Here is a 25755-nt window from a genome sequence, read left to right as displayed (position 1 = left end):
GGCTATTTTGTTACAGGCTAGGACAGGTTTGGGGGAGGGGGTCCAGCACCTGGGTGAGGGAAAGAATGACAGCCTGCTTGCTGACTCAAAAGCTCCAGAGTTTGATAGTTGACCGTGAGGCTGAGCCACATCCCAAGTAAGGGAAATTTTCTTTTCTTTTTTTTGTCACCAGGGTCTGCTTTCCCTTCTCCAGGGTATGTAAAACTTGACAGGCTAGGAAAACAGAACCTAGCACACAGCTATACTATACAACGGGAAAACACTGACCCTCCCCTACGAAGTGGTTCAGTAAATAATTTTAATAAACCTGTATTTTTATGTAGTTTACTACCAATAAATGAATTAAAATCTCTTCCACAGGCCAGGTGCTGATGGCTCAGGCCTGTAATCCTAGCTTCTCAGTAGCCTCAGATATGAGGATCTGCATTCAAAGCCAGCCAGGGCAGCAAAGTCCAAGAGAATCTTACCCCAGTTAACCACCAAAAAGCCAGAAGTGTGGCTAAAGTAGTAAAGTGCTAGCCTTGAGCAAAGGAAGCTTAGGGACTGCACCCAGACTCCAGGAATAGAAAGGGGGTGGGTGGAGAAAAGAGAAAAGAAAATCTCCACACATTGTGTGACAAGTCAAATAAATGAAATATTCCATTAACAGTTTCTGGCTATTGTCAAGATAAAAGTGCTGCTGGTGGAGGGAGATAGCTCAATGGTAGAACATTTGCCTAGAATGTGCAAGTCCCAATACTGCAAAAATAATAATTACAAAGATAAAGATAAGAAAGCTGGACCTGTAGAAAGAATATTAAGTAACACACGATCATACATCCCAAATTCTGGAAGATGGAGATAGAAAAATAAGGCTTCAGACTTAAATTGCTGGCGATTTAAAATTTTTTTTTAAAAACAGACTTTTTGTGAAAATCCAAGTTTTTACTCCTCCTATTGCCTAGCAATTCCCCCTCCCACCACCACCCCGATGGAAATCCCCGGGTAGATTCCGTTTGGAAAATTAAAAAGATCCAAGATTGTGACTTTTCTTTTCTTTTTTTTTTTTTTTGCTAATGCACACATACATAAAAATGAGAAAATAGATGATCAGGATGTTCCAGAAATAAATAAATAAATAAACAAATACATAAATCTAAGCGGAAAACAGGTTCCAACACGTCTAAAGTCCCAGCGTTCAAAACTGCTTGCAAAACAAAACTCCCCCAAAGTGCTCGGGCGGCTCCTCCCCAGCCTGAGGCCACCACGCTGGGGAGGTGAAGGCCCAGGACTGGGGCCTCTGAGACCGGGCTGGAATGGGCCTGGGGAGGGTCGGGCCGCATACACGCAGCAGCGGGCACCCGGAGTCCCCGGAGTGAAGGCTGGTTCCCTCCCTTCTCCTCCCTCCCTCCCTCCTCCCGGGGACCCCAGCGGCCTGCGGGCGCTGCCACCCCGGAAAGCAGACTCCCGTCCTCCTCCACCGGCGCCCGCCGGCGTCCCCCAGGCCTTCAATCCCCGCACCCCGCTCCCGAGATCAAAAGGCTGGCCCGGGGCTGGCACTTCCCCTCGGGGGCGCTGGAGAGCCCTAGCGCTGCGTTTTCATTTGTGCATCGGTGGTCGTCGTGGTTTGGTTTAAAGGAAACAGGCGGGAAGCCACAGGTGTTGCTAGCTGGCTAGGGCTGGCGGTCACAGGGAAGGACGTGGGTGTTTGGGCACCAGCCTAGTAACCACCGCGCGCAAAAGCAGCTTTCCCTGGGGAAGTGGAGAGGGACGAAGGATCCGGGGCGGGGTCTCCGTGGGAGCGGGGTCTCCGAACATCCCCCCCCCCCCAGGCTGCCGGGACGCAGCGCTACCCACACCGACGCCCGGGGCCCCTAGGTACCGTCACGGCCGTGATCTTAGGGGGGGGGGGATCATGAGTTTGGGGTGAGACAGTAGAGCGCGCCAGCGAACAACGCCGGACCCCAGTCCTTCCACAGAGAACCCGGGCTTTACGGTCGCGGCCCCACCTCTCCTGGCCGGGCGGGGAACCACAGCCGCGGCCGCCCCGGAGAGGGTGTGAGGGGTGCGGCGGAGAGTTCACGAGTCGCCCGCTCGCTCCCGGAGTCCTTCCTGGGCTCCCCGCTGGCCTGGGAAAGGAAAAGGTGACGATCCCTTCTAGCCACCCGCCCGCGCTCCCGAGGGGACCGAGTCGGACTCGGGGCGCGGCGCACACGCACACCGTCGCGGGTCTAGGTCCGGCGCCCGACGCGATGGGGCTAAATGCTTTGGAGACTCGGGGCAAACACTCTCCCCATCCGGACCTGCATTTCCTGGTCGCCTACCCAGTCCCGAGGCTCTGGGACCCGGCTGGGAGCCTGTGCGCGCCCCACGGCCGGAGCCCGCGGGTACCCACCAGTAGCCATCCGAGTTCTGGTCGGTGACGGTGCAGCGCCGCGAGTAGTAGGTCCTGCTGGTGCCCCCGCCGCCGCCCCCGCCGCCGCCGCCGCCGCAGGTCAGCTCGTAGCGCAGGTCCGGGCCGGACTCGGCGCGGGTCATGCGGCCCAGGGTGTTGATCCGCGGGTGGGACCCCCCGTTGCAGCTCATGTCGCCGGGCACTCCGGAGAGCCGCTCAGCACCCAGGCATACGCCGGGCAGGCCGCCTGGAGAAGGTTGAAGGGGGTTCGAGGGACGGAGGGGGAGGGGGTGGGGAGCGCAGGAGGGGCGCGAGGACGGCGACGACCGGCCCGGAGCAGCGGCCGCAGCGGGAGCAGGAGTTGTGGCTGGGAGCGCGGCGAGGGCGCAGAGGAGCTGGGTCCCGGAGGGGTGTTGGTGTTGGTCGTCGGGGACGTGTGTCTCCTCCCCGTTGGCACCCGGCGCCCGAGCCACACCTGGCCGCTTTCTTCCCAGGGCGGGGTGCGGCCGCCGCGCCACCCCCCCCCCCCAGTGCTCCCCGCCCGCTCTCCCTCCTCCCCTCCCACCGCTGTGTCACCGACGCGCACAGGCCACCCCTCCCCATCTGCGCCCCGCGTCCGCCGGCCCCGCCCGGCCCGCGCCGCGGGGAGGGGCGGGTCCGGGCACGGAGACACTCCCCCGCACCCTCCCCACACACTCGGGGCGCAGCGCTGGGACCCCCAACTTGATTTCTTTCCTTCGTTGGGCGAAGCTGTGCTGGACAATTTCCATTGGACAATTACTCGTTAAACAGGTAGCCATGCTCATCCTAGAGACCGAGCCCAGCAGGCTTGGAGTGGAAGCACACTCGAGGACAGGAACGCCTGCTCCGTGGATATCTTCCATGGCTTTTGGTAACCGTAATCCAGCAAATGGCCTCAGAATGTCCGGCGTGTACAAACTTTTTTGTTTGTTTGCTTTTGGACAGAGAACCAACACCTCTAGAAAAATCTTCCCAAGAAATATTTTCTCTGGAGTATGACGATAAAGACGGAAACACAAAGGCTAGTTTTCGTGGGATAACATGAAAATATGTGGTGGTTTTTTTTAAATTGTCTTTTGTTGGTAGCTTTCAATAGGAAATTGTAAAGAGGACAACTTCAGTTTGAACTGTGTTTTTCTAGCTCTCCTCCCCCCACCCCCCGCCCCCTCTCCAGTCCCCAGGCCTTTGGAAACTCAGCTCTTTCAACAAATCAATGACCAGGACCTTCCTACTAGGTGAGCCTAAGAGCTATCCAGAGCCCTGGACAGACACCTCCCCTTTGGTGCAGATGAGTAATTCCAAGCCAGAACATTCCAGCCACTGGCTGGAGGGCCACTCCCAGTTAGTAGCTGAGTGTTAACTACGCTGATAGACTCTGTCTGCTGAATGGAGATACAGACCCATCACACTATCCAGAAAAGCTGATTCTATGACCTAGGGAAAATGTTTAAACTGCTCTTTAATCAATACTCTTTACGGATCTTTCTAATACATTTAGTTCTCATCTTCTCAAATAATGCTAGCTAACTTCCTTATTAGACAATTTCTGAAATGTTTGCAAACTGAAAAAAATGCAATGAAATAGTATTAAACTATTTGCACGTTCGAAAGGAAGCAGAAGTGAAATTTCTAAATCTGTCATATTTGCACCTCTAATAAATAAAACTTTAAGCTTAGGCACAGCCTTTAACAACAACAACAACAGCAAAAATCTCTTGCTCTTTTGCTTGACAGTTGACCAGAGCTGACCAGTTTAAAATCCAGTGAGACAAATTTGTCACTGTTTTGCACCTCCAATAATTTCTATTACTGCCTCAAGTGCCACTTGTTTTCAATAAAGGTAAATGCAATCAAGTGTTCAAATGATTGCACAAACACTAATGTGTAGACAACATAAGGCTTTCTCAAAAACAAAATCAAAATCTAGAAGTTAGCCTCACTAAAAATAGCCCATTCAAATTCCTCTGTGGGAGAAGAGAAAGACCATTTCCAGGTAGGTGTGAGCAAATAATGTTTGGAGATTTTTCCCTCTACATGCCTTGTTTGTCCAGCAAATAATCATGAACACCTATGTGGAAGCACTAGTACTAGCCCCTGCAAAAGACAAAAGTGAATAAGGCATAGCCACATTCCTTAAAAATGATAGTTTCTGAGGAAGGGGTGACACTGTTCAAAAGGAAATGTACTCATTACCTGACTTGTATTACTGTAACCTCTCTGCATATTAACCTTACAATTTTTTTCTTTTTTCCAGTACTGGGCTTGAGCACTGTCCTTGAGCTTTCTCAAGGCTAGAGCTCTACCACTTGAGCCACAGCACCACTTTTGGCTTTTTCTATGTATATGCTACTGAGGAATCGAACCTGGGTCTTCATGCATGCTAGGCAAAAACTCCATCACTAGGCCAAACTCCTGGCCTAATATTAAAAAAAAAAAAAAAAAGATTGAGTTGCTAGGTGCTAGTGTCTCATTCCTGTAATCCCATGCACGAAGACACCAGTTCAATTCCTTGGTACCACATACATAGAAAAAGCTGGAAGTGGTGCTGTGGCTCAAGTGGCAGAGTGCTAGCCTTGAGAAAAGCCCAAGGACAGTGCGCAGGCCCTGAGTTCAAGCCCCATGACTAGAAAAAACAAAACAAAACATTGTGGGCTAGGTTGGCTCCTTTTTGGGTGCAGGTTAAACATCAGAAAACTGTAATTCTGATCATTGTGCCATAATTTACTTAGGCAGGAGTTCAACTTATTTACTTGGAAAACGAAATAATAACACTTGCCCTGCTAACACTTCCAAACCTAAGTATTTCTTGTTTCTTTTTTCTTTTGGTAGTTAGTACTGGGGATGGAGCCCAGAGCCTGCTATGTAGTCACTGAGTTACAACCCCAGGCCCCATTTAAAAAGTCATATTAAGTATCTGCTATGGCTAGGTGCTAGTGCCTCAACATCTGTAATCCTAGTTACTTAGAAAGCAGAGATCTAAGTACTGAAGTTTAAAGCTAGCTGGGACAAAAAAGTCCTTGAGACTCTTATCTCCAATTAACCAGCAAAAAGCCAGAAGTGGAGGTAAGGGCGTAGAGTACTAGCACTAAGTTTAGACTCTAGTCCCAGCATGCACACACAAAGAATACATATACATAGATATGTACATACATATGCATATACATATAAGTACACATATGTGTGTGCCCATACATATATTTGTGTCACACTTTATAAGACTCAGTGATAAGTACACAAGGGTGAGTTAATGACACTTCTTACCCTGTGGGATATCAAAATCTGCATTGAGACAACTACAATGCAACATTAGACATGTCATAATGCGGGTGTATTCACGGAATTTCAGGAAGTAAAAAGGTTAAAATGAAGCATGTTTCTCTCAACTAGATTTTTGGGGTGTTTCCCCCTGTCGAACTTGAACTCATGATCTAGGCACTGTACCCAAGCCTCTTTGTGCTCTACCACTTGAGCTTCATTGCCACTTCTGTTTTTGTCTGAGAAGTTTGTTGGAAATAGCAGCTAGGATTACAGACATGTGCCACTAGCACCAGACTACAACTAGGTTTTTCAAATCACAAAACCCAAAGTCTGGCAAAGTTTGCACTAGTTGTCCTGACTAAGGTCAGCTATTTTTTCCCTGCCACTTACTTGTAGCTATCTCCCCTTGTACTGATAGAGACAGATCACTGACAGGCAACTTGTCTAGGTGACCTTAGAAATAACCTTGCAGTCAGGAAAGAGTCATCCTCCATACACTAAGCAGATTTTAAAGACAAAACAGAATATCTCAATTTCAACAGGAGTAGGGAATCATTTGCTTGCTCTCATTGCTGTTTGTTGGAAAGTGATCTACATTTGTTGCACAAAGATTTATAGCCCATGATTTAAAATAGCTGACCAGCCAACCAGAGGAGTCATATTTTAATAAATCAGAATTATAACAAAAGCTACGATTAAAAATTATAGGAGATAAAGAAATGCCTATTGAAGTGGCAAATGTTAAGAAATAGAACCTGTAGGGCCAGGGGGCGTATCTTAGTGATAGAACACGGGCCTAGCATGCTTGAGAGTGGGGTCCATCCTCAGCACTGAAAAGCGCCCTCTCCCTCTCTCTCTCTCTCTCTCTCTCTCTCTCTCTCTCTCTCTCTCTCTCTCTCTCTCTCTCTCACACACACACACACACACACACACACACACACAGACACACGCACGTACTATTTTTTGCTGATTATTTTGGAGATAGAGCGGAATGAAATTTCTTCCCAGGCTGGCCTTAAACCTCAATGCTTCAGATCTCAGCCTCTTAACTAGCTAGAATTACAAGTATGAGCCAATGGTGCTGGCAAAACTTTGTTTTGTTTTCTTTCTCCTATATCTGTAGGAACAAATTAGAATCCTCCAGAAATCATAAAATGTAGAACCTCAATATTATCAAAAATAAGTGCCAGTGGTTTACACCTGAAATCCTAGCTAGTCAAGAAGTTAAGATCTAAGTTCAAAGCCAGCCTGGGCATGAAAATCTATGAGACTCTTATCTCCAATTAAGCACCAGGAAACTGGAAGTGGTGCTGTTGCTCGAATGGTGGAGCACTAGCCTTGACCTGAAGAGATCAGTGCCCAGGCCTAGAGTTCAAGCCCCACAACCAACACCCCCCCCCCGCAAAAAAATATCAAAATAAGACACATGAAGAAATGCTCAACATCTCTGGTCATAGAAGAAATGCAAATCAAAACAACGCTAAGACTCCACCTCACTCCAGTTAGAATGGCCAGGATCAGGAAAACTAATAACAACAGATGCTGGAGGGGATGTGGCCAGGAGGGATCACTACTACACTGTTGGTGGGAGGAGTGCAAACTCATTCAACCACTATGGAAAGCAGTATGGCAGTGCCTCAAAAGGCTAAACATAGAACTCCCCTATGACCCAGCAATTCCACTACTTAGCATTTACCCAACCATCCAGAATCTAGGGCATACTAAATCCACTAGCACAACAATGTTCATTGCAGCATTATTCACCTTAGCAAAGATATGGAACCAACCTAGATGTCCCTCAGTTGATGAGTGGATCAACAAGATGTGGTATTTGTACACAATGGAATTCTATGCTGCTGTCAGAAAAAACGACATTGACCCATTTGTTAGGAAATGGAAAGACTTAGAAAAAAATCCTATTAAGTGAAGTAAGCCAGACTCAAAGGAACTTAGGCTCAATGGTTTCCCTCATTCGTCATAATCAGTAGAAACCTTGGGCTCTACTAGCAGAGATTTGCAATAGAGCAAAACCTTGATACAAAAGGCCATATAGTATGAAGCTAAGTGAAAGGACCTCCAGGATATTGAAACAAAAGCCATATAATGAATAATTGTTGTCCTTAATGTACTATGTTATCTCTCATCTCCTTTGCTGTCCCTTGATTATAACATATTGTTACAGTATCTCACTTTGTTATCTGATATATTGGATATATTTGTATTTGGTTATTTGAAATTGGATAGGGAAAGGGGGAAAACCAAGATGGGGGGAAGGGGGGAGGGTAATGGGGACCAAGACATGTGAAAGGGTATCAATACATGTGAATTAATGCACCTTCTATCTGGCAAATATCATGTAACCCTTTTATTAATTACAATAAAAATATTTAAAAAATATCAAAATAAGACCAATCTTTCCTACAGGTGTAGAAACTATTCAAATATTTCATTGAAGAAAGGATGTTTATAAAAACCATGTTAAATCTATTTCAGAAATAGAAACTTTCTTTTCTTTGGTTTAAGTGTTCTCATGAACAGGAGAACAGTTGGACTTGTAAAGTTTTGGGTTTGTTGTTGTTGTTTGTTCCTGCCAGAAAAGGATGGTTTACTTCGTAGAGATTAAACTACCAATATGTACAAATAACCAATGTGTATCTCAGATATATAGTCTGTCATTGTAGTGATGAGAACTTTCATTGGTGCTGCTTGTTTTGGTTTTTACACAGGTAACACCTAGTAAATTGTCCTTACTTTGTGTGGGTTTTAAAAGTTTTTGTTTGCTTGATTCGGCTTGCTAGTCTAGAACTCATGATCCTCCTGACTCAGTTTACCAAGTACAGGAATTATAGGCATGTACTTGCACACGTGGCTGAACCTTTGTATTTAGGTAGTTCTGTACCTTTTTTTCATTGGATAGCACACATCTTGAAGATGGATCCACACTTTCCTGCATGGATCGCTTTTTCAATAAGAGCTCACATGTTCAAAGTGGGAGGCTGACTGTCAAGGTGTCAAACATTGTAAGCACAGTTTTGAGCCACGCATGGGCACTCACAACTTGTGCCAGTTGGTTTCTAACCCACCAAGCTAAATAATAACTTACAGTTACGTTAGTGAGCAAGTCACACAGACAATAAATATATTATTGTAAGAGCTAGAACAGTTAACCTTAATAACCTGTCATGGTAATGTTCTAAACTCATCATGATTGTAAAGACCTCTCTATCTGAACCACATTCAGAAGCTGGAACTTTTGCTCAAACCTCTCTAATTGAAAGTCAAGCCATACGTTATTGCTGGTAATCCCTGGTATCAGCATCCACCACGTGGATGTGTAATAGCTACACGAGAAAGCATGAATTCAACTTTGCTGAAGGACTTGAAAACTCCTAAGACATAAAGGATTTCAGAAATGAAAGATGCCTCAAGGAACTTTTGTGCCAATGCTTGGGTTGGGGCTTTCCTTTCCCTTTCCTTCCTTCCTTCCTTCCTTCCTTCCTTCCTTCCTTCCTTCCTTCCTTCCTTCCTTCCTTCTTGCCTTTCTATGATAGGAGGGAACCCACTTGCACATACATTCCACCACACAGGTACCCCTCCAACTCCTAGACCAATGAGTCCGAATTGTATCCACAAATGAAACCTGATGGAGAGCCAGCCATTGGAACTGGTAACAGCAGTGCTAGACTAGTGGTGGCCTAGATGGGGTTTGTTCTATCTGCTGTTCTTGCACCACACCCTCTGATGCTCTGCCTCTAGAAGTACTTCTTCAGCCCAAGAACCAGGAAAACCCAAATTTGTATCTTAATAAGAGAAAACAGTGAGCCAGAGAGATGAGAAGCTTCTCTGAATTATTCTTTCACATAGAATTCTGTTCGATCGTGTCTCTCATCCTTTCCATTATGCCAAAATAACTGTCCACTTAGGCATGAAAGAACATATTTCTCAGTGATGATTCCTAAACTAGAGGCATAGCAGAACCCACACCAAAAATTATCTTACTACTGAAGCCAAGCCACAGTGATCTGAGATTTATCTCACTTTAGATGGAATATAAGGCAAGTGAAAGGTAATCTAATTTCTAAAGTGACCATCTTTCAATATCCTTGATATTCACAAGTAATAACAAATTCCCACAACCATTATCATGACATATTTGTTACAATATGCTGCTGTTTTACTGTTACAAAGAGAACGGGAAGAGTACGGAATAAAGAATTTCACTTCCAATGACATTAATCTAAAGGAGGCAAAACATAAAACACCCACTACCAGTAATTAATAAAACACAAAAAAGTGAGCATCTACACACACACACACACACACATATAATTTTCAGTTCTTATAAAGGTGATATACAGAGAAGTTACAGTTACATAAGTCAAGAAAAAGTACATTTCTTTTTAGACAATATCACCCCTCCCTTGCTCTCTTTGTTTTCCCCTCCTGCCCCCACTCACAAGTTCATTTATAGCTTTTGTTTTTTTGGTCAGTCCTGAGACTTGAACTCAGGGCCTGGGCATTGTCCTTGGACACTTTTTGCTCAAGGCTAGTGCTCTTCCACTTGAGCCTCAGCTCCACTTCCAGCCTTTTCTGTGTATGTGGTACTGAGGAATTAAACCCAGGGCAAGCACTCTACCACTAGGCCACATCCCCAAGCCTATGGTCCATAACATATTGTCTAGTAAGTACTATCAGACACTCCTTCCATTTCTGTGCCCCTCTTACCATCCTAAAGACATAGAAATGAACAAACAGGACAAAAAAAGAAAGAAAATAAAACAGCTACAAAGAGTAAAACCTCTTATTTCTATAGTTCATTTCAATAAAATATTATTTTATATGATCAGGGGCATATAAGCATTGCATCTTCGTGCTCCTCTCCTAAGATCATCCTCCTTTGATCTCAGTGTGTTGTGAATGCGTAGAGTCCTGTATAATCCCTGTGTAATGTCCCAGTGTGTTTTAGATTTAGCTTCCACATATGACAAGAGAAAAATTGTTTGTCTCTCTGAGCACTGCTTACTTCAAAAAAAAAAAAAAACAAGCATGTACATGGAGAAAATCATCTGTTTTCCAAGAGACATCTATTATCTGTATGTCTGTCTATCTGCTATCTATTTTCTGTCACCTATCTACCTGTCCATAATCTATCCATCTATCTCTCAATTTATTTATTTATTTACTTATATCAGAGATCTGGTAGGATCACACATTACAGGATAGAAACTGATGCAAACTCTTTATCTCATTCTACAAGAAGTCCATTCTCTGCAAGTCCAGAGAAAGAATATGAGGTACTGGTCAAGGCCTCACCTGAAAGGAGTAAAACTCAGGCTAGAATCACGTGCTCACAGTAAATTCACTAAGAGGGTGGCATAGTATGATGAATCCAAACCTGGACTTTTGTCCTTCCTGATTATAAAGGTCTGTATGTTCTCTGTTGTGCTTAGAAATGCTAGAAAAGGCATGGAGAAAAGCTAAAAAACAAAAACAAACAAACAAAAAAAACCTTTCATCAATAGGTACCATACAAGTCAATACACACCTTTTTGTTGTTGGTGGTGGTGGTGGTCATGGGGCTTGAACTCAGGACGTGGATGCTATCTCAAAGTCAAGACTAGTGCTCTACCACTTTGAGCTATAGCACCACTTCTGGTTTTCTGGTGGTTAATTGGAGATAAGAATCTCACAACTTTCCTGCCTGAGCTGACTTCAAACCATGATCCTCAGATCTAAGCCTCCTTGGGTAGCTAGTATTGTAGGCTGAGCCATTGGCATGAGCTGATATATACCTTTGAGTATACTGCCCACTGCCTCCATCCCTGTGAGTTCTGTATCCTCATGTTAGGTATAATTTTGTATTCCAATTCTTAAACTTAGTATTTATATCATGAACAATTCCCAATCTTAGTTATTTTGTGCAGGTACGGGGGCTTGAACTCAGACCTTGTGCTGTGGCTTGGCTTTTTCATTGAAGGTTGGTATTCATGGCATGGCAGTTTCTCCAACTTCATATAGAACATCTTGTTATCATTGTTTTAAAAGATACATGGTATTTCCTTGTGGCATTTGAGATTTGTTGCTGTGAAAGTGTCAAGGTGCAGATCCTGGAGCTTTTCATGGGAGATCCACCTGTGTTACAGAATCTGTGAATGTGAATGTGATGAGGGGTGAGGAATCCTGAGTGGAGAGCAGTTACAGCCACCAAATGGTATTTAGGAAAACAAACATGCCCTAAGGTCCACGGCACTCCCTTGTAAGGGATTCTCAGCACTCTTCTGTCACTCTCAACCTAGTGTTACAGGTGTCAAGGTGAGAGATTTTCTTCCAGTAACATTCAGGAATCCAGACCGGTACTAGCAGGAAAGCTCTGAAAGAAAGGAGAGACTTCTGGTTTCTTTTCACCAGCTTTATCACGAGTTGGATTCAAGAAAAAGCCACAATCAAGAAAAGACGTCACAGGCTTGTTTCCTCTCACAAATTAATATCTATGACAGTACATTGAACTGCACTTGATTTCTGTATTTGCAGAACTTCATTCTGAAACGTTTAAATGATGATGCCAGGGGACTAGGACATTTCAAATATAAAAGTGTGGCATGGTGGTAGAATGTTTGTCTTAGCATGCATGAAGCCCTGGGTTCGGTTTCTTGGTACCACATACACAGAAAAAGCCAGAAGAGGAGCGGTGGCTCAAGAACTGTGCCCAGGCCCTGAGTTCAAGCCCTAACACTGGCAAAATACTACTACTACTACTACTAATAATAATAATACAAAGTATACTGTCCATTTCCACAGCAGTTTCAACAAAGCACTGAGGTAGTTTTGTCTTGCAAAGGTGGGTGTGGAAAGGTACTTCTCATCATTCTCGATAAACCTGTCTGACAGCTCCCAGGTTTTAACTGCTAAGCAATTTGCTTTCAAGTAGAACCCTGCAAAGCCTCCAGACTCTTTTCCCACCAGCAAGGCAGAAGTAAATGTCTTTTGTCATCTCTAAACAACCTTTCATTACGCTTTTCTAAACAAGTACAAAATGACCTCATGATTAAAAATAGGAATTTGTCTTCTTAAAGTAAAAAAATTCACTATTCTTCTTCCCACTGAGAAAACATGAAGTGTACCGAAGAGTATATTTTAAAGCATTCCTTTTAACTATAGAGGGATTTGGATTTATGAGAGAGACTTACAGGAATATGAAACAATTCTTGAGTTCAGGGTTATCATTATAAATAAATATTAAGAAATTGAGTGTTCATAGGAACATAGGCAAAGAAGGCAAAATGTGAAGTTTTTAGAAGGCAATCTTTAAGCCAGCTTTGGCTGGCACTCTCCCACTTGAGCCATACCTTCACTTTCCACTTCTTACTGGTTAATTGGAGGTAATAGTCTCACATGCTATTCTACACAGGCTGGTTTTTAACCACAATCCTCAGATCTAAGCCTCCTGAGTAGCTAAGATTACAGGTATAAGCCATCAGCACAGGGCAAAAATAAATAAATAAAATAAAATAAAATAAAAGGGTTTTTTATTATTATTGTGGTAAAATATAAATAACAAAGTTCATCCTTTTAATCATTATCAAGGATACAATTTAATGGCATTAAGTACATTCACATGGTTGTGCAAACACTACCACCGTCCATCTGTAAGTCTCTGTTTCTTTTTTTTTTTTTTTTTGCCAATCCTGGGCTTGAGCTCAGGGCTTGAGCACTGTCCTTGGGCTTTCTCAAGGTTAGAGCTCTGCCACTTGGGTCTCAGCACCACTTCCGGCTTTTTTCTATGTATGTGGTACCAAGGAATCGAACCCAGGCCTTCCTGCATGCTAGGCAAGCACTTTAACCACTAGGCCAAATTCCCGGCCCAGTCTCTGTTTCTTCCACTGAAATTCAGTAAAACACTAACTCTTTCCCCTTCCTTCCTTTACACCCCCTGGAACACATCCTTCCTCTCGGCCTCCAGATTACTCTCATCTAAATGGACTCAAACAGTGTATGTCCTTCTATGACTGGTTTAGTCACACAGCATCTTGTACTCATGGTTCATCCAAACTGTAAGCATGTGTCAGAATTTCCTTTCTCCTTAAAACTGTCCCATTGTATGTGGGCAGCACAGTTTGCCATTCATTTGTCAATGGATACATGGCTTATCTCCGACAATTGCCAATTATAAGTAAGTCTGCTAGATTGTTTTCAAGTAGGACGTGAATCATATGGTTTTTCTTTCCTTTATAATTTTCTATAAGTGTTCTTTTCTTTTTTATTTCCTTTGCTTAGTATGCCCAAATACTCCCCTAGTCAAGTGATAATCTTCTCAGTACAATCACATAAGTTATTTTTATTCAGTCCATTCATTGCTAAAGAAAAAAACCATTTTCTAGATTCTTCTGGCTTGTTCTAGGTGAGCTTCTCAGATGAGCTTGCTCCAGGCGAGCTCTGCTTTCACCTCTGTCCCCATGGCCTGCCATGTGTAGCAAGGCCTTCTCATTCAGAATCTAGAGGCTTTCATTTTCTTGGTTTGTCATCACATTTTGGTTGCACAACTCACATCTTCTACCAACTTAAGGGTGAAAGAGTGCATGGGAAGTCAGTTTTTCTAGAATTTGTGTGTCTGCATATTTCCTATTCCATTCCATATTTTAATTAATCTTCTTCCTTGGAAATAGTCCTCCCTTAGACTGCTAAGGGAAACAAACCTCCCTTATCTTTTGTTTGCAAAGTTGCTGTGGGGAAATCCAAAACCACTCTGGCTCTTTGTATATTTCACTAAACCTTCCATCATTAATTCTTCTCTCTTTTTTTTTTTCTTGTGGTGCTGGGCATAGAACTCAAGACTTCACAAAAGTTACAAGAGCTCTACCACGGAGCTCCATCTCCAGTCCTCCATCATTTTAGTGCATAGCTTTGAGGAATTTGACTTAAATGCACTTCTGAGTGGCAAGTGCAGGAGAATATTGTTGTTTGGTCCCAGATGAAGGCTCGAAGGACAAAAATGCTCTGTCTGCTGCCATGGCCACCGTCCTTGTCTTGCATTAAGGGCAATTTTTCCTGCTGAAAAGAAATAAGTAAACAATCCTATTATACCAAAGGAGTAGACTTCAGTCCTCACCTATTTGTAAGTCACCCTCCAGGTTGTCTTTAGATCAGAAATAATGTAGCCCTTTTCCAAGTTTCCCCATAATTTACCTAGATGAACATCTGTACAGCAAGCCAAGTACATGCTTCTAGAAACAAATCTCAACTCAGTGAAGACTGACTTTGCTGAACTTGCTAATTGTTCCATCTTTTGTCTGAGTTAATCCTTAAACAACCCTGGGTGTCACCAGGACACAATTGAGGCACCAAGAAGGCAATTGATTTGCCAAGGAGACACAGTCAAAGCAAGGAGGAAATCTGAATCCGCAGACTGAATGTGTAGCCTGTCACTCCAAAAGAACTCTGCTGGGAACCATTTTACTAGGTTCAATAAAAACAACAAAGGATATCTCCATGCTTTTTTTAAAAAAAAAAAAAATCTAACCATAATCTATAGAATCAAAGTGTACCAAAAAGTAAAATGACTTTCTGTAAATTTGGAAATTAGATGTTCTTCTTGAATTTTTTAAAATAGTTTCAAAGCTATTGTATTTACAATAACTTTAGGCTAGGAAAACATAGGAAAGGGCTGGGAATGTGGCTTGGTGGTAGAGTACTTGCCTAACATGTATGAAGCCCTGGCTTCAATTCCTCAGTACTATATAGGAGTGGCTCAAGTGATAGAGAGCTAGCCTTGATCATAGCTCCAGGACAGAGTAGAGGCTCTGAGTTCAAGGCCCAGAACCAGAAAAAAAAATATAGTAAAAGCATTTGAGTCACACTAAGTTTATAATCAGAAAAACGTAGCTACATAAATCATAATCAATGTCATGGTTGTTGTTTTCTTTGTCTGGAACAGATTGAAAACCCTCTGGGGAAGGAGGGCTGCCTTCACAGCACTGATTATCCTACTGGGCTCCGGATAATAAACTTAATGATACATCTGTCAACCTAGCCAGTAGCTCTAGCTGAAAATGGTTAAGTACAGCTTGTAAGGCCTGCAACTGGTCAACCTCCCTCACCTTGGATGAGCAGAACCGGGGTAGTTAAATCTTTTTGGCTGACCATATATATATATTATATATATATATATAAATATATATATATATCAGTAGTCTGTGTGTGCACCTCATTCTACTTGTGAAGCAATACACAAAGCAGTCACCAATCTTCCATCCAAGTGGGAGTTACCCACCCAGGTAACTTAGGTCTACCCACCTGGATGAATAGTCCTGGATGAAGACTGGTATTTTCTTTGATCTTATAAATGGAGGTTCAATTTTATGTAATTTCTTGGACTTAGCATTCTCATTCTATTTTATATATTTAAGTTGTATAGATTTTGTTGCATTTTGCTACAGCTTATTTTCTATTTTATATTCTTTTTTTGGGGGGTGGGGGACTTCAGTCCTAGGATTAGACTCTGGTCCTGGTCACTGACCCCGAACTTTTGTGCTCAAGGCTAATGCTCTATCACTTGAGCCACAGCTCAAGTTTAACCATCTGAGCTCTGGCCCACCTTTTTTGGATTATTCCTGTTTCCCATGCTATATCTCTCACAACTCTTTATCTTCCTACGTCTCTAAAGGAAAAGAAAAAGAAGGCCCACTCTCAAATCCCAAAAATTCACTTCTGATTCATGATCCAACATTTCTCAATCCAAAACACAATGTTTACAGACTTTGTAAACCAGTCCTGGAGACTGAACTCAGGGCCTAAGGCACTGTCTTTGGACTTACTCAAGGCTAGACTCTACCACTTGAACCACAGCACCATGTCCAGCTTTTTTCTGTGTAAGCAGTACCAAGGAGTTGAACCTGGGTCTTCGTGCATGCGAGGCAAGCACTCTTCCACTAGGCCAAACTCCTGGCCCCTGCTTACAGATTTTTATAAGTGCCATCTTGTGCTTCAGTCATCAGCAAGTGCCTGGGTAAATGTTCAAATGGTCACAGGAAGAACTCATAGAATGCAGAAGAGACTAAAGATGACTGTCCATCTTTCTCTGCTCTTTGCTTCTCCTGGTTTCCATGGTTGTCATCTAGACCAGGGACTTGGCCATGTGAAATCGCCCATTTCCATTCTTTCCACACTCCACAACACACCCCAACACCACAGCAGCCTTCTAAAAAGTTGTTTCCTCATGTCATCATCCTCAAAAATCTTCACTGACTCCCACTGTCAGCAGATAATACCCACATTTCCCAAAGTGGCAAGCTAAGTACAAGGCTGAGGTCCCATGGCTGAATCTCAACCTTCTCAGGGAAGTCTCCTGCATCTTCTCTTAGCTTCATGCTTCTCTCCCAGTGCAAGATCTTAAAATCTTGTTCCTTATAAGATCTTCCAAGGTTCCCAAAGCTTAAAAAAAATCCTAAAGGCTGGGAGTTTGGCCTAGCGGTAGAGTGCTTACCTAGCATGCACAAAGACCTGGATTTCATTCCTCAGTACTACATACATGAAAATCTGGAAGTGGTGCTGTGGCCCAAGTGGTAGAGCTCTAGTCTTGAGAAAGCTCAAGAACAGTGCTTAGACCCTGAGCTCAAGCCTGGGACTGACAAAAGAAAAATCATATTTAAAGCTGGTGACTCATGCCTGTAATCCTAGCTACTCAAGAGGCTGAGATCTGAGGATCTTGGTTCAAAGCCAGCCGAGGCAAGAAAGTCTGTGAGACTCTTATCTCCAGTTAATCACTAGAAAACCAGAAGTGGCACTATGACTCAAGTGGAGAGCAGTAGCCTTGAGCTGAAGAGCTCAGGGACAGCACCCAGACCCAGAGTTCAAGTTCCACGACCACCACCACCACCAACAAAAATTCACAATTTAAAAAAATGAGAAGGGGGGCCGGGAGTTTAGCCTAGTGGTAGAGTTCTTGCCTAGCATACAAAGACCGGGGTTCATTTCCTCAGTACCACGTACATAGAAAAAAGCCAGAAGTGGTGCTGTGGCTCAAGTGGTAGAGTTCTAGCCTTGAGAAAGCCCAAGGACAGTGCTCGGGTCCTGAGCTCAAGCCCAGGACTGGCAAAAAAAAAAATGAGAAGGGAAGCCAGATGCTTGTGGCTCACCCCTGCAATCCTAGTTACTCAATAGGCTGAGATTTGAGGATTGAGGTTCAAAACACAGTCTGAGCAGCAGAGTCCTTGAAACTTTTATCTCCAGTTAACCAACAAAAAGCCAGAAATGGAACAGTAGCTCAAATGGTCAAGCGGCAGCCTTGACCAAAAAGACTAAGTGAGAGTTCAAGGTCTTGAGTCCAAGCTGTAATATTGCAGGGGGGGAGGGGAAGGTGTTAGAGGGGAGCTCATTGTTTGAAAGTGTTGGTGATCTATTTAGATCATTGATGAGCATGTCCTAGCTGTAGCTCGTCTTCCATCCATTCATTCAGCAAACCTTATTTTTTTTTGAGAACCTATCATGAACTAAACAGTATGCTAGATTCTGGAGAAACAAAAATTAGTAAGTCATCCTGTCCACCTTGGAGAGATTCACAATTTAATTCAATAAATAATAACTTCCATTTAGTTTACAGGTATAGAAGAAAGCATTTAAAATGCTTTGTCATACATTATCTTCATAATAACATCATGAGGGAAAAAATACAATCTTGATTTTATTGATTATAAAACAATGGTACAAGGGGGTCAGCTTTATCTATTCATGGTCAATAAGTGCTAATTAGCAGTCACAAAGGTGACCTCTTTTCCTCCCTTTGCCTTCTCTCTTTGACCTTTCCTCTGAGTTCACAGCATCTGACAACCAATCATATAGGATGGTTTCTTTCTTAACCTGTTATTTAACTGTGTCTGTGCTCATATACTGTTTTCTCAATTAGATTTGTAAACACCATGAGACAGAGGAAGTTAAGAAAGGGTACAATCAAGAGTGTGTCTTAGGCCAAATTCACACCTGTCATCTTAGCCACTCTGGAGGCTGTCAGGAGGAAGGCCTCTGCCACCCTGAGTAAAAATTTCAGGAGAACCCCCTTTCCAGTCATTGAAAGGCTAAGAATGGGAGGTATGAGATTCGAAGCCAGCCTAGGGGGAAGTTTTTTTTTTCTTTGCCAATCCTGGGGCTTGACCTCAGGGTCTGGGCACCTTCCTTGAGCTTTCCTCAAGGCTAGCATTCTACCAGTGCTCTATCACTTGAGCCACAGCACCACTTCTGACTTTTTCTGTGTATGTGATATAGAGGAATCGAACCCAGGGCTTCATGCATGCTAGGCAAACATTCTATCACCAGGCTGCACTCCTGGCCCAGGAAAACGTTTTTGAGACCCTATCTGAACAGAAAATGTGGAATGTGACCGTATGTATCCCAGCAATGAACAGAAGTATAAATAGGAGGATCATGGTCCAGACCAGCATGGAGAGAAAGAGAGATCCTATTGTCAGAAATAACCAAAGCCAAAAGGGCTGGAGGTATGGCTCAAGTGGTAGAACACTCACCTCTGAGGAAACCCTGCATTTAAACCCAAAGACCATCAAAACAGCAATTTGCCTAATACAGAGAGGTATTTGTAGATTTGTTCGTTACAATATTATTAAAGAAATCCATCGATATTTTCATAACTAGGAGGAATTCATTGGTGAGTTAAACAGGTCACTAACACTTTCAATGACCACCAACTTTTAAATTATGAGAATTATTTATTTTAAAATGCATATCTGAGCTGGCACCAGTAGCACATGCCTATAATCCTAACTACTCAGGAGGCTCAGTTCTGAGGATTGCAGTTCAGAGCTAGCCTGTGAAACACTTCTCTCCAATTAACCTCAAAAAGCTTGAAGGAGAGCTACAGCTCTGGTGGTAGAGTGCTAACCTTGAGCAATAAAGTTCAGAGACACATTCAACCATTATGGAAAGCAATATGGCAGTTTCTCAAAAGACTAAACATAGAGCTCCCCTATGACCCAGCAATTCCACTCCTTGGCATTTACCCAATTGTCCAGAAACAAGGACATACTAAAGCCACTAGCACAACACTGTTCATTGCAGCACTGTTTACCATAACGAGGATATGGAACCAACCCAGATGCCCCTGAGTTGATGATTAGATCAACAAGATGTGGTATTTATACACAATGGAATTCTATGCTGCTGTCAGAAAGAATGACATCATCCCATTTGTAAGGAAATGGAAAGACTTGGAAAAAATCATATTAAGTGAAGTAAGCCAGACCCAACGGAACATAGGCTCAGTGGTTTCCCTCATTTGTAATAATTGGTACACACCTAGGACTCTCCTAGCAGAGGATTACAATAGTGCAAAGCCTAGATACATAAGGTCATATAGGATGAGGCTAAATAAAAGGATCTCCAGGATATGGAAACAAGAGCTTTATCATATGTGCTTGTTTTTCTTAATGTACTATATTATTTCTCTTCTTTTTTTGCCCTTTGGTTAATCTCATATTGTTACTCTATCTGATTTTGTTACCTGGCATATTGTATATATGTTTATTTGTTTATCTGAGATAGGAAAGGAAAGGGGGGGAAACAAGATGATTGAGAAGGTGAGGGGAGAGGGAAGTGAAGACAAATAATGAGAAGGGGTATCAATGTATGAGAAGTAATGCACCTACTATCTGGCAAATATAACTATAACCCCACCATACATTACAATAAAAATAAATAAAATAAAATAATCAGCAAAAAAATGTTTTTTTTTAAAAGTTCAGAGACAATGCCCACGCCCTAAGATCAAGGCTATCACACACAAGCAAATAAAAGATTGCAAATCTGTACCTTAAAATTGCACAAATTAATGAAGAAAACACTAATCATGTATTAGTATTTGTGTGTGTGTGTGTGTGTGTGTGTGCCATGGTGGGGATTTTTATTCAGTTAGTAGGTCATACCACTTGAGCCCATGATACATGGTATAGTCAGTCATGCCAAAAACTTAGTTTGGCCCACAGTTTTGACGGTTTTAGTCCATTATCCTTGTCTCTGCTGATGGTAGGCCTGTGGTGAGGCAAAATACCATGGCTGTGGGAATCTGTGCCAACAGCCACTCACCTTATAGCAGAAAGAAGACAAACAGAGATACAGAAAGGGGCCAAAAGAAGACACAACACTCGAGCATTTACTCCCAGTGGCTTACGTCTTTCAGTTTGTGTTCCTTCCTAAATATTCCCGAACTTCCGCAAGTAGCATAACATTCAAACCAGAACATTCCACTTCTATCCTCTAAGGGCTCATGAGCAATCCCACAGTACAAATGCATTTATTCGATCTCTGAGAGTTCCCAAAATCATAACAGTTCCCAAATCCAAGTCTCTTCTGAGACTCAAGATGAACTATAAGCTGTGAGCCTTGAAAAAAAAAATCAAAAACAAGTTGCATACTTCCAACCTAAAAATGGCACAAAGTAAACCTTCCCACTCTCAAAGGGAGAAAGAAGATACTAGTAAGAATAGGAGAAATGCAAGACCAAAACACAGCAAGGCAAATATTAAATCCTATAGTTCCCTTTCTAGCATCTGTGGCATGTGGTACCATGATGTGGGCTCCATCAGGCTTGGCAGCCCCACCCATATGTCTACTGTGTGCAGCCCACAGGATGCTTCTCAGGCTGCCTCCCATTACTGCCTGAAGCTGTCCTTGGCAGAGGCTCCCCATTCCTGGCATCTCTAATGTCTTGGGGTCTCTGCTGCAGCTGAGGCTTCACACATTATCATTCAGAGGTTATGCAAGGACTCTGATGTGCCACACCTTACCTTGCCACCCAGGCTTTCTTTTGAAGTCTAGGTGGAAGCCTCCATCACTCTGTAACTCTTGTACACTGCAAGCCTGAAACCAGCAAGGGATTATCCATTGATAATACCAAGACTTATCACCAGTTTTAAGCACGTGGTCTCTGAGTGTCTAGGCAGCTAAATCCCAGAAATCAAATTTGTAGGCAACCTTGGGCCAGCTTAACATCCTTACGGTTCTCCTTTCCCAAAGCAAAGCTGTTGGCTGTTGTTGTTTGGTGCTGGTCCTCTGGCTTGAACTCAGGGCCTGTACACTGTCCCTGAGCATTTTTGCTCACAATTATCTCCAATTAATCACAAAAATTGGAAGTGTAGCTATGGCTCATGAGTCTCATGGACTTTCCTATCCAGATTAGTTTCAAACGGTAATCCTCAGATCTGAGCCCCCTGAGTAACTACCATTTTTATAAGCATGAGCCACCAGCACTAACCAGGCCAGGCTACATCTTTTAAATAAGTTTATACATTTATAGCCTTGAGCTCTTCCTGATTCCTCAGATGCTTTTAAAGTATCTTTCTTATGTGCTCACTAAAAAAAAAATTGTTCTCTTTATTTTTCTTTATGCATTTATTTTTGTTAGCCCTGGGGCTTGTTAGAGCCTGGGCGCTATTCCTGAGCTTCTCTGGCTAGTGCTCTACCACTGGAGCCACAGCTCTACTTTCAGCTTTTTTAGTAATTAGTTGAAGATAGGAGTCTCACAGACATTCCTGCCCATACTGCCTTCAAATCTCTATCCTCAGATCTCAGCCTTCAGAGTAGCCAGGATTACAGGACAAAGCCACAAGTGCTCTGCTTCTTTTTTTTTCTCCCCAGTCCTGGTACTTGAACTCAGTGCTGGTCACTGCCCTTGGGCTTTCTCAAGGTTAGCACTCTACCACTTGAGCCACAGCACCACTTCCAGCTTCTTCTGTGTAAGTGGTACCAAGGAATTAAACCTAGGGCTTCATGCATGCTAGGCAAGCACTCTGCCACTAGGCCATGGTCCTGACCCCTGCTTTTTATTATTTATTTATTTATTTATTTATTTTGTGGGTCACGGGCCTTGAACTCGGCCTGGGTGCTGTTCCTGAGTTCTTCAGCTCAAAGCTGAGCCAAGACCCACTTCCCATTTTCTAGAGATTAATTGGAGATAAGAGTCTCAGGTCCTTTTGTGCCCCAGCTGGCTTTGAATCTTGATCCTCAGATCTCAGCTAGGCTTACAGGAGTGAGCCAATGTGCAGTGCCAGCTTATTTATTTATTTTTATTGGTCCTAATGTCTCCATGACTACCTTAGCCTCAACTTTATACAAGCTTTTCTAATCAAACTATGTTTGTTTGTTTTTTAAACAGTCCCTTTTTTCTACATTTTGCCTCTGATGTTTATTGTGAGCCTAAAAGCACCTAGAATAAATCTTGCCTTGAAACTTCCTTCACCAGATTAATTAGTTGATCACCTTTGAACTCACTCTTCCACAGAGCCTCCTGACATGGATAAGATGTAGAAAATTCTTTGCTACAGTGTAACACAAATGGTCTCTAGTCTAGATGGCAACAGTCTTTGTTTACATTCCTTCTTCTTCAGCACAGTCTTTATTATGTGTACTTCTACTGGCATTCCCACCAGAATCACCACTAATCTGAATTTACAACATTCCTGGGCTGCAATAGCCCACTTCCCCAGACTCTTGGGAATTCCTACCACAAATCAGTTTACATGATGAGGTGTAGTCACAGCAATGATCCCATTCTCCTTTTAAATTCTCTGGGTTGGTCAGATGTTCCATCTTTGTGATGAATACCTGTGAGAAATAACTGAAGTTAAGAAGGATCTTTTTTAAAATAGTTCATGGTTACAAGATACTTGAGTCCGTCATGGTAGGAAGCAGAGGGGCGGAGAATGGGACAAGAAAGAGCCCCCAGATAAGTAACACAAAGGCTGGCACACAGAAGACTCAGTTGAGTGAATGAATGAAAAGTTAATCAATTGGCTACCTATAAGTTTCTGAGAAAAAAAGAAAAAGAACATAAAAATGCAGGCACTTCATTCTCACACAAGTAAAACTCAAGCTGAGTGCTGTGGATGCATCTCTGTGGTAGAGCCTGTGCTTAGCATGCTAGAGGCCCTGGTTCCATCAATAAAGAGTTTCTGTTCATGAGTCAACTGTTGGGATTTCCCATGGACATGAGAAACTAGTCCTCCATAATTAAAGAAAATATGGGCTACACTTAGTTCAGAGCCCACACCAGTCATCCAGATAGAAGTCTGGGCTCTGCGGGTCATATGGTCATCTGGGCTATACTTTCCTAATTATTTCCTTCCCTAGGATCACTAAGGGCTTTATTAACCTGCTGGTAAACAATGAATACAGATTAGTGACCATTAACCAAAGTCATGGGTCACCAAATAGAGGTGGCTCAGTGGATTCAATAGTTACTGGATTAATTAGGTACTTGCTGTAGTTTACATCTTGAATGTTCTCCAAATGTCCATTTCTTACAGGCTTACTCTCCTATCTCTAGCACTTATTGGGAAGTGGTAGAACCTTTAGGAAGGTGTGTCTTGTGGGAGGGAGTTAGGTCATTGGATAAAGAGAGGCTTGGAAGGGATGGAGTGACCCTAGGCCTTTCTCTTTCTCTCTTTCCTCTTTTTCACCTCAACTACTAGCTTTTAGAAAGTGAACAAACCTCTCCTCCATGTGAGGTGAGCACTCCAGTCATGCTGTACTTTGCAGGCATAGGCCCTGATGCAGCAGGGTCAAGTGATGTTAGATTGAAACCTCTGAAAGTATGAGCTGAAGTCTGTATGAGTTGCTTATCTCAGATACTTTGGTACAATGACAGAACACGAATGAACACAGTACTCAACTGATCTCAGGATGATCAAGTATGCTACAGCAGGTCACTACTATGTTCTCAATATAACAAGAACCATAATCAACTGGCAATTTGGAGCTGTAGGTATGCATTTACCTAGTTGTAGACATTGTATATCGCTTAACTTCAGTACCTGTGGTCTTTCAGTCAAATTGTTTACAAAATTGATCCTCAATCAGACAGAAGTGGGAGTCTCCCATTACACAATTGTTTGTGAGGGTCTGGTTTTCCCTAATAACTTCATTGTGAACTTAAAGTGTATTTAATACAAAATCATGAGTTAGCAGAATTTTAGACTTAGCAAATTATTGATGTTTGAAGACAATGTCACCTGAGAGTATTTAAAAAATATAGTTATTATTAAGCTGACATACAAAGGGATTATCATTTCATAAACAAGGTATCATTTTATAAGTCAGAATATATATATTTTTTGAGGGGGGTCATGGGGCTTGAACTCTGGTCCTGGGTGTCCTGGGTGCTGTCCCTGAGCTCTTCAGCTCAAGGCTACTGCCCTATCCCTTGACCTATGGCCCCATTTTCCATTTTTTAGTGGTTAACTGGAGGTAAGAATCTCAAGGTCTTTAGTGTTCTGGCTGGCTTTGAACCTTGATCCTCAGATCTCTGTCTCCTGAGTATCTAGGACTACAGGCATGAGCTGCTATGTCCAGCCAGAATATATTTCTTTTGGGGCAACATTATCCCTTTCTCCATTCTCTACCAGTATCCTGGGAGTCTTTGTTTTCTAAAAAAAAAAAAAAAAAAAAAAAAAAAAAGGTGTTAGGTGAGGGATGAAGTTTAGTGGGAGAGCTCTTGCCTGGCATTGCTTAAGATATTGCTTCATCCCAGAGTGGAAAAAAATTATGGACCAAATTTGTATGTATAGTGTGGCTCAACTGGTGGCATGCCAACTACCTTGAGCAAAGTGAGAGCACGAGGCCCTGTATTCAAGCCCACAACACACACACACACACACACACACACACACACACACACAGAATCCTACTTATTTGTCTGCTTGCATATATGACACATAAACATGCACACATTTGATATGATCCTTTTGCATCATTATATCCTCCTTTTAATCATCAAACAGAAACAGCAAAATGGCAATCAAGAAAAAAGAAAAATGAAAAGCCTGGAAATATTCCATGTCATTAAAAAAATTGTAGTATGAATTGTATGGCCATGTGTCTTGTCTGATATTGCACCACAAATGTTAGATGGCAAAGCTAAAACACAGTCTTGCAGGCTCTCACCCATGCTCTTTCTGTTTTTGTTGTTGTTGTTGTTGTTGTTGTTTTTAAAGACATGGCTTTATGATGGTAACGCCATCAGCCTGCAGCCAAGTATGACTAGCAGAGCCTAAGAGCCAGTCATACCTTCAACCCTAGGTTTTCTCATTATTGGCTATGCATCAGAT

General features: G+C 42.8%; 1 protein-coding gene across 5 annotated transcripts in view; it reads right to left on the bottom strand.

Moving 5' to 3' along the window:
- The window catches only part of Dsp (desmoplakin), a 135261-nt gene that overhangs the window by 54716 nt on the left and 54790 nt on the right, over nt 1-25755 (bottom strand). For 2 of the 5 annotated variants that reach the window (XM_090356441.1, XM_090356440.1), the window contains exon 2: nt 23155-23254. Coding sequence is in view for 3 of the 5 variants with exons in the window: in XM_090356442.1 (XP_090212568.1) it covers nt 2375-2565 (191 nt within the window). In the remaining 2 variants the exon portion in view is untranslated. Of the gene's footprint in view, nt 1-2374; nt 2835-23154; nt 23255-25755 lie in introns of those variants that run through there. The other 3 variants (XM_090356442.1, XM_090356444.1, XM_090356443.1) reach the window with 3 other exon arrangements.

This window comes from Megascapheus bottae, chromosome 22 (genome assembly GCF_031878675.1).
Source record: "Megascapheus bottae isolate mThoBot1 chromosome 22, mThoBot2.hap1, whole genome shotgun sequence".
Classification (NCBI taxonomy): domain Eukaryota; kingdom Metazoa; phylum Chordata; class Mammalia; order Rodentia; family Geomyidae; genus Megascapheus; species Megascapheus bottae.
This window is presented reverse-complemented; position numbering and strand designations above follow the sequence as displayed.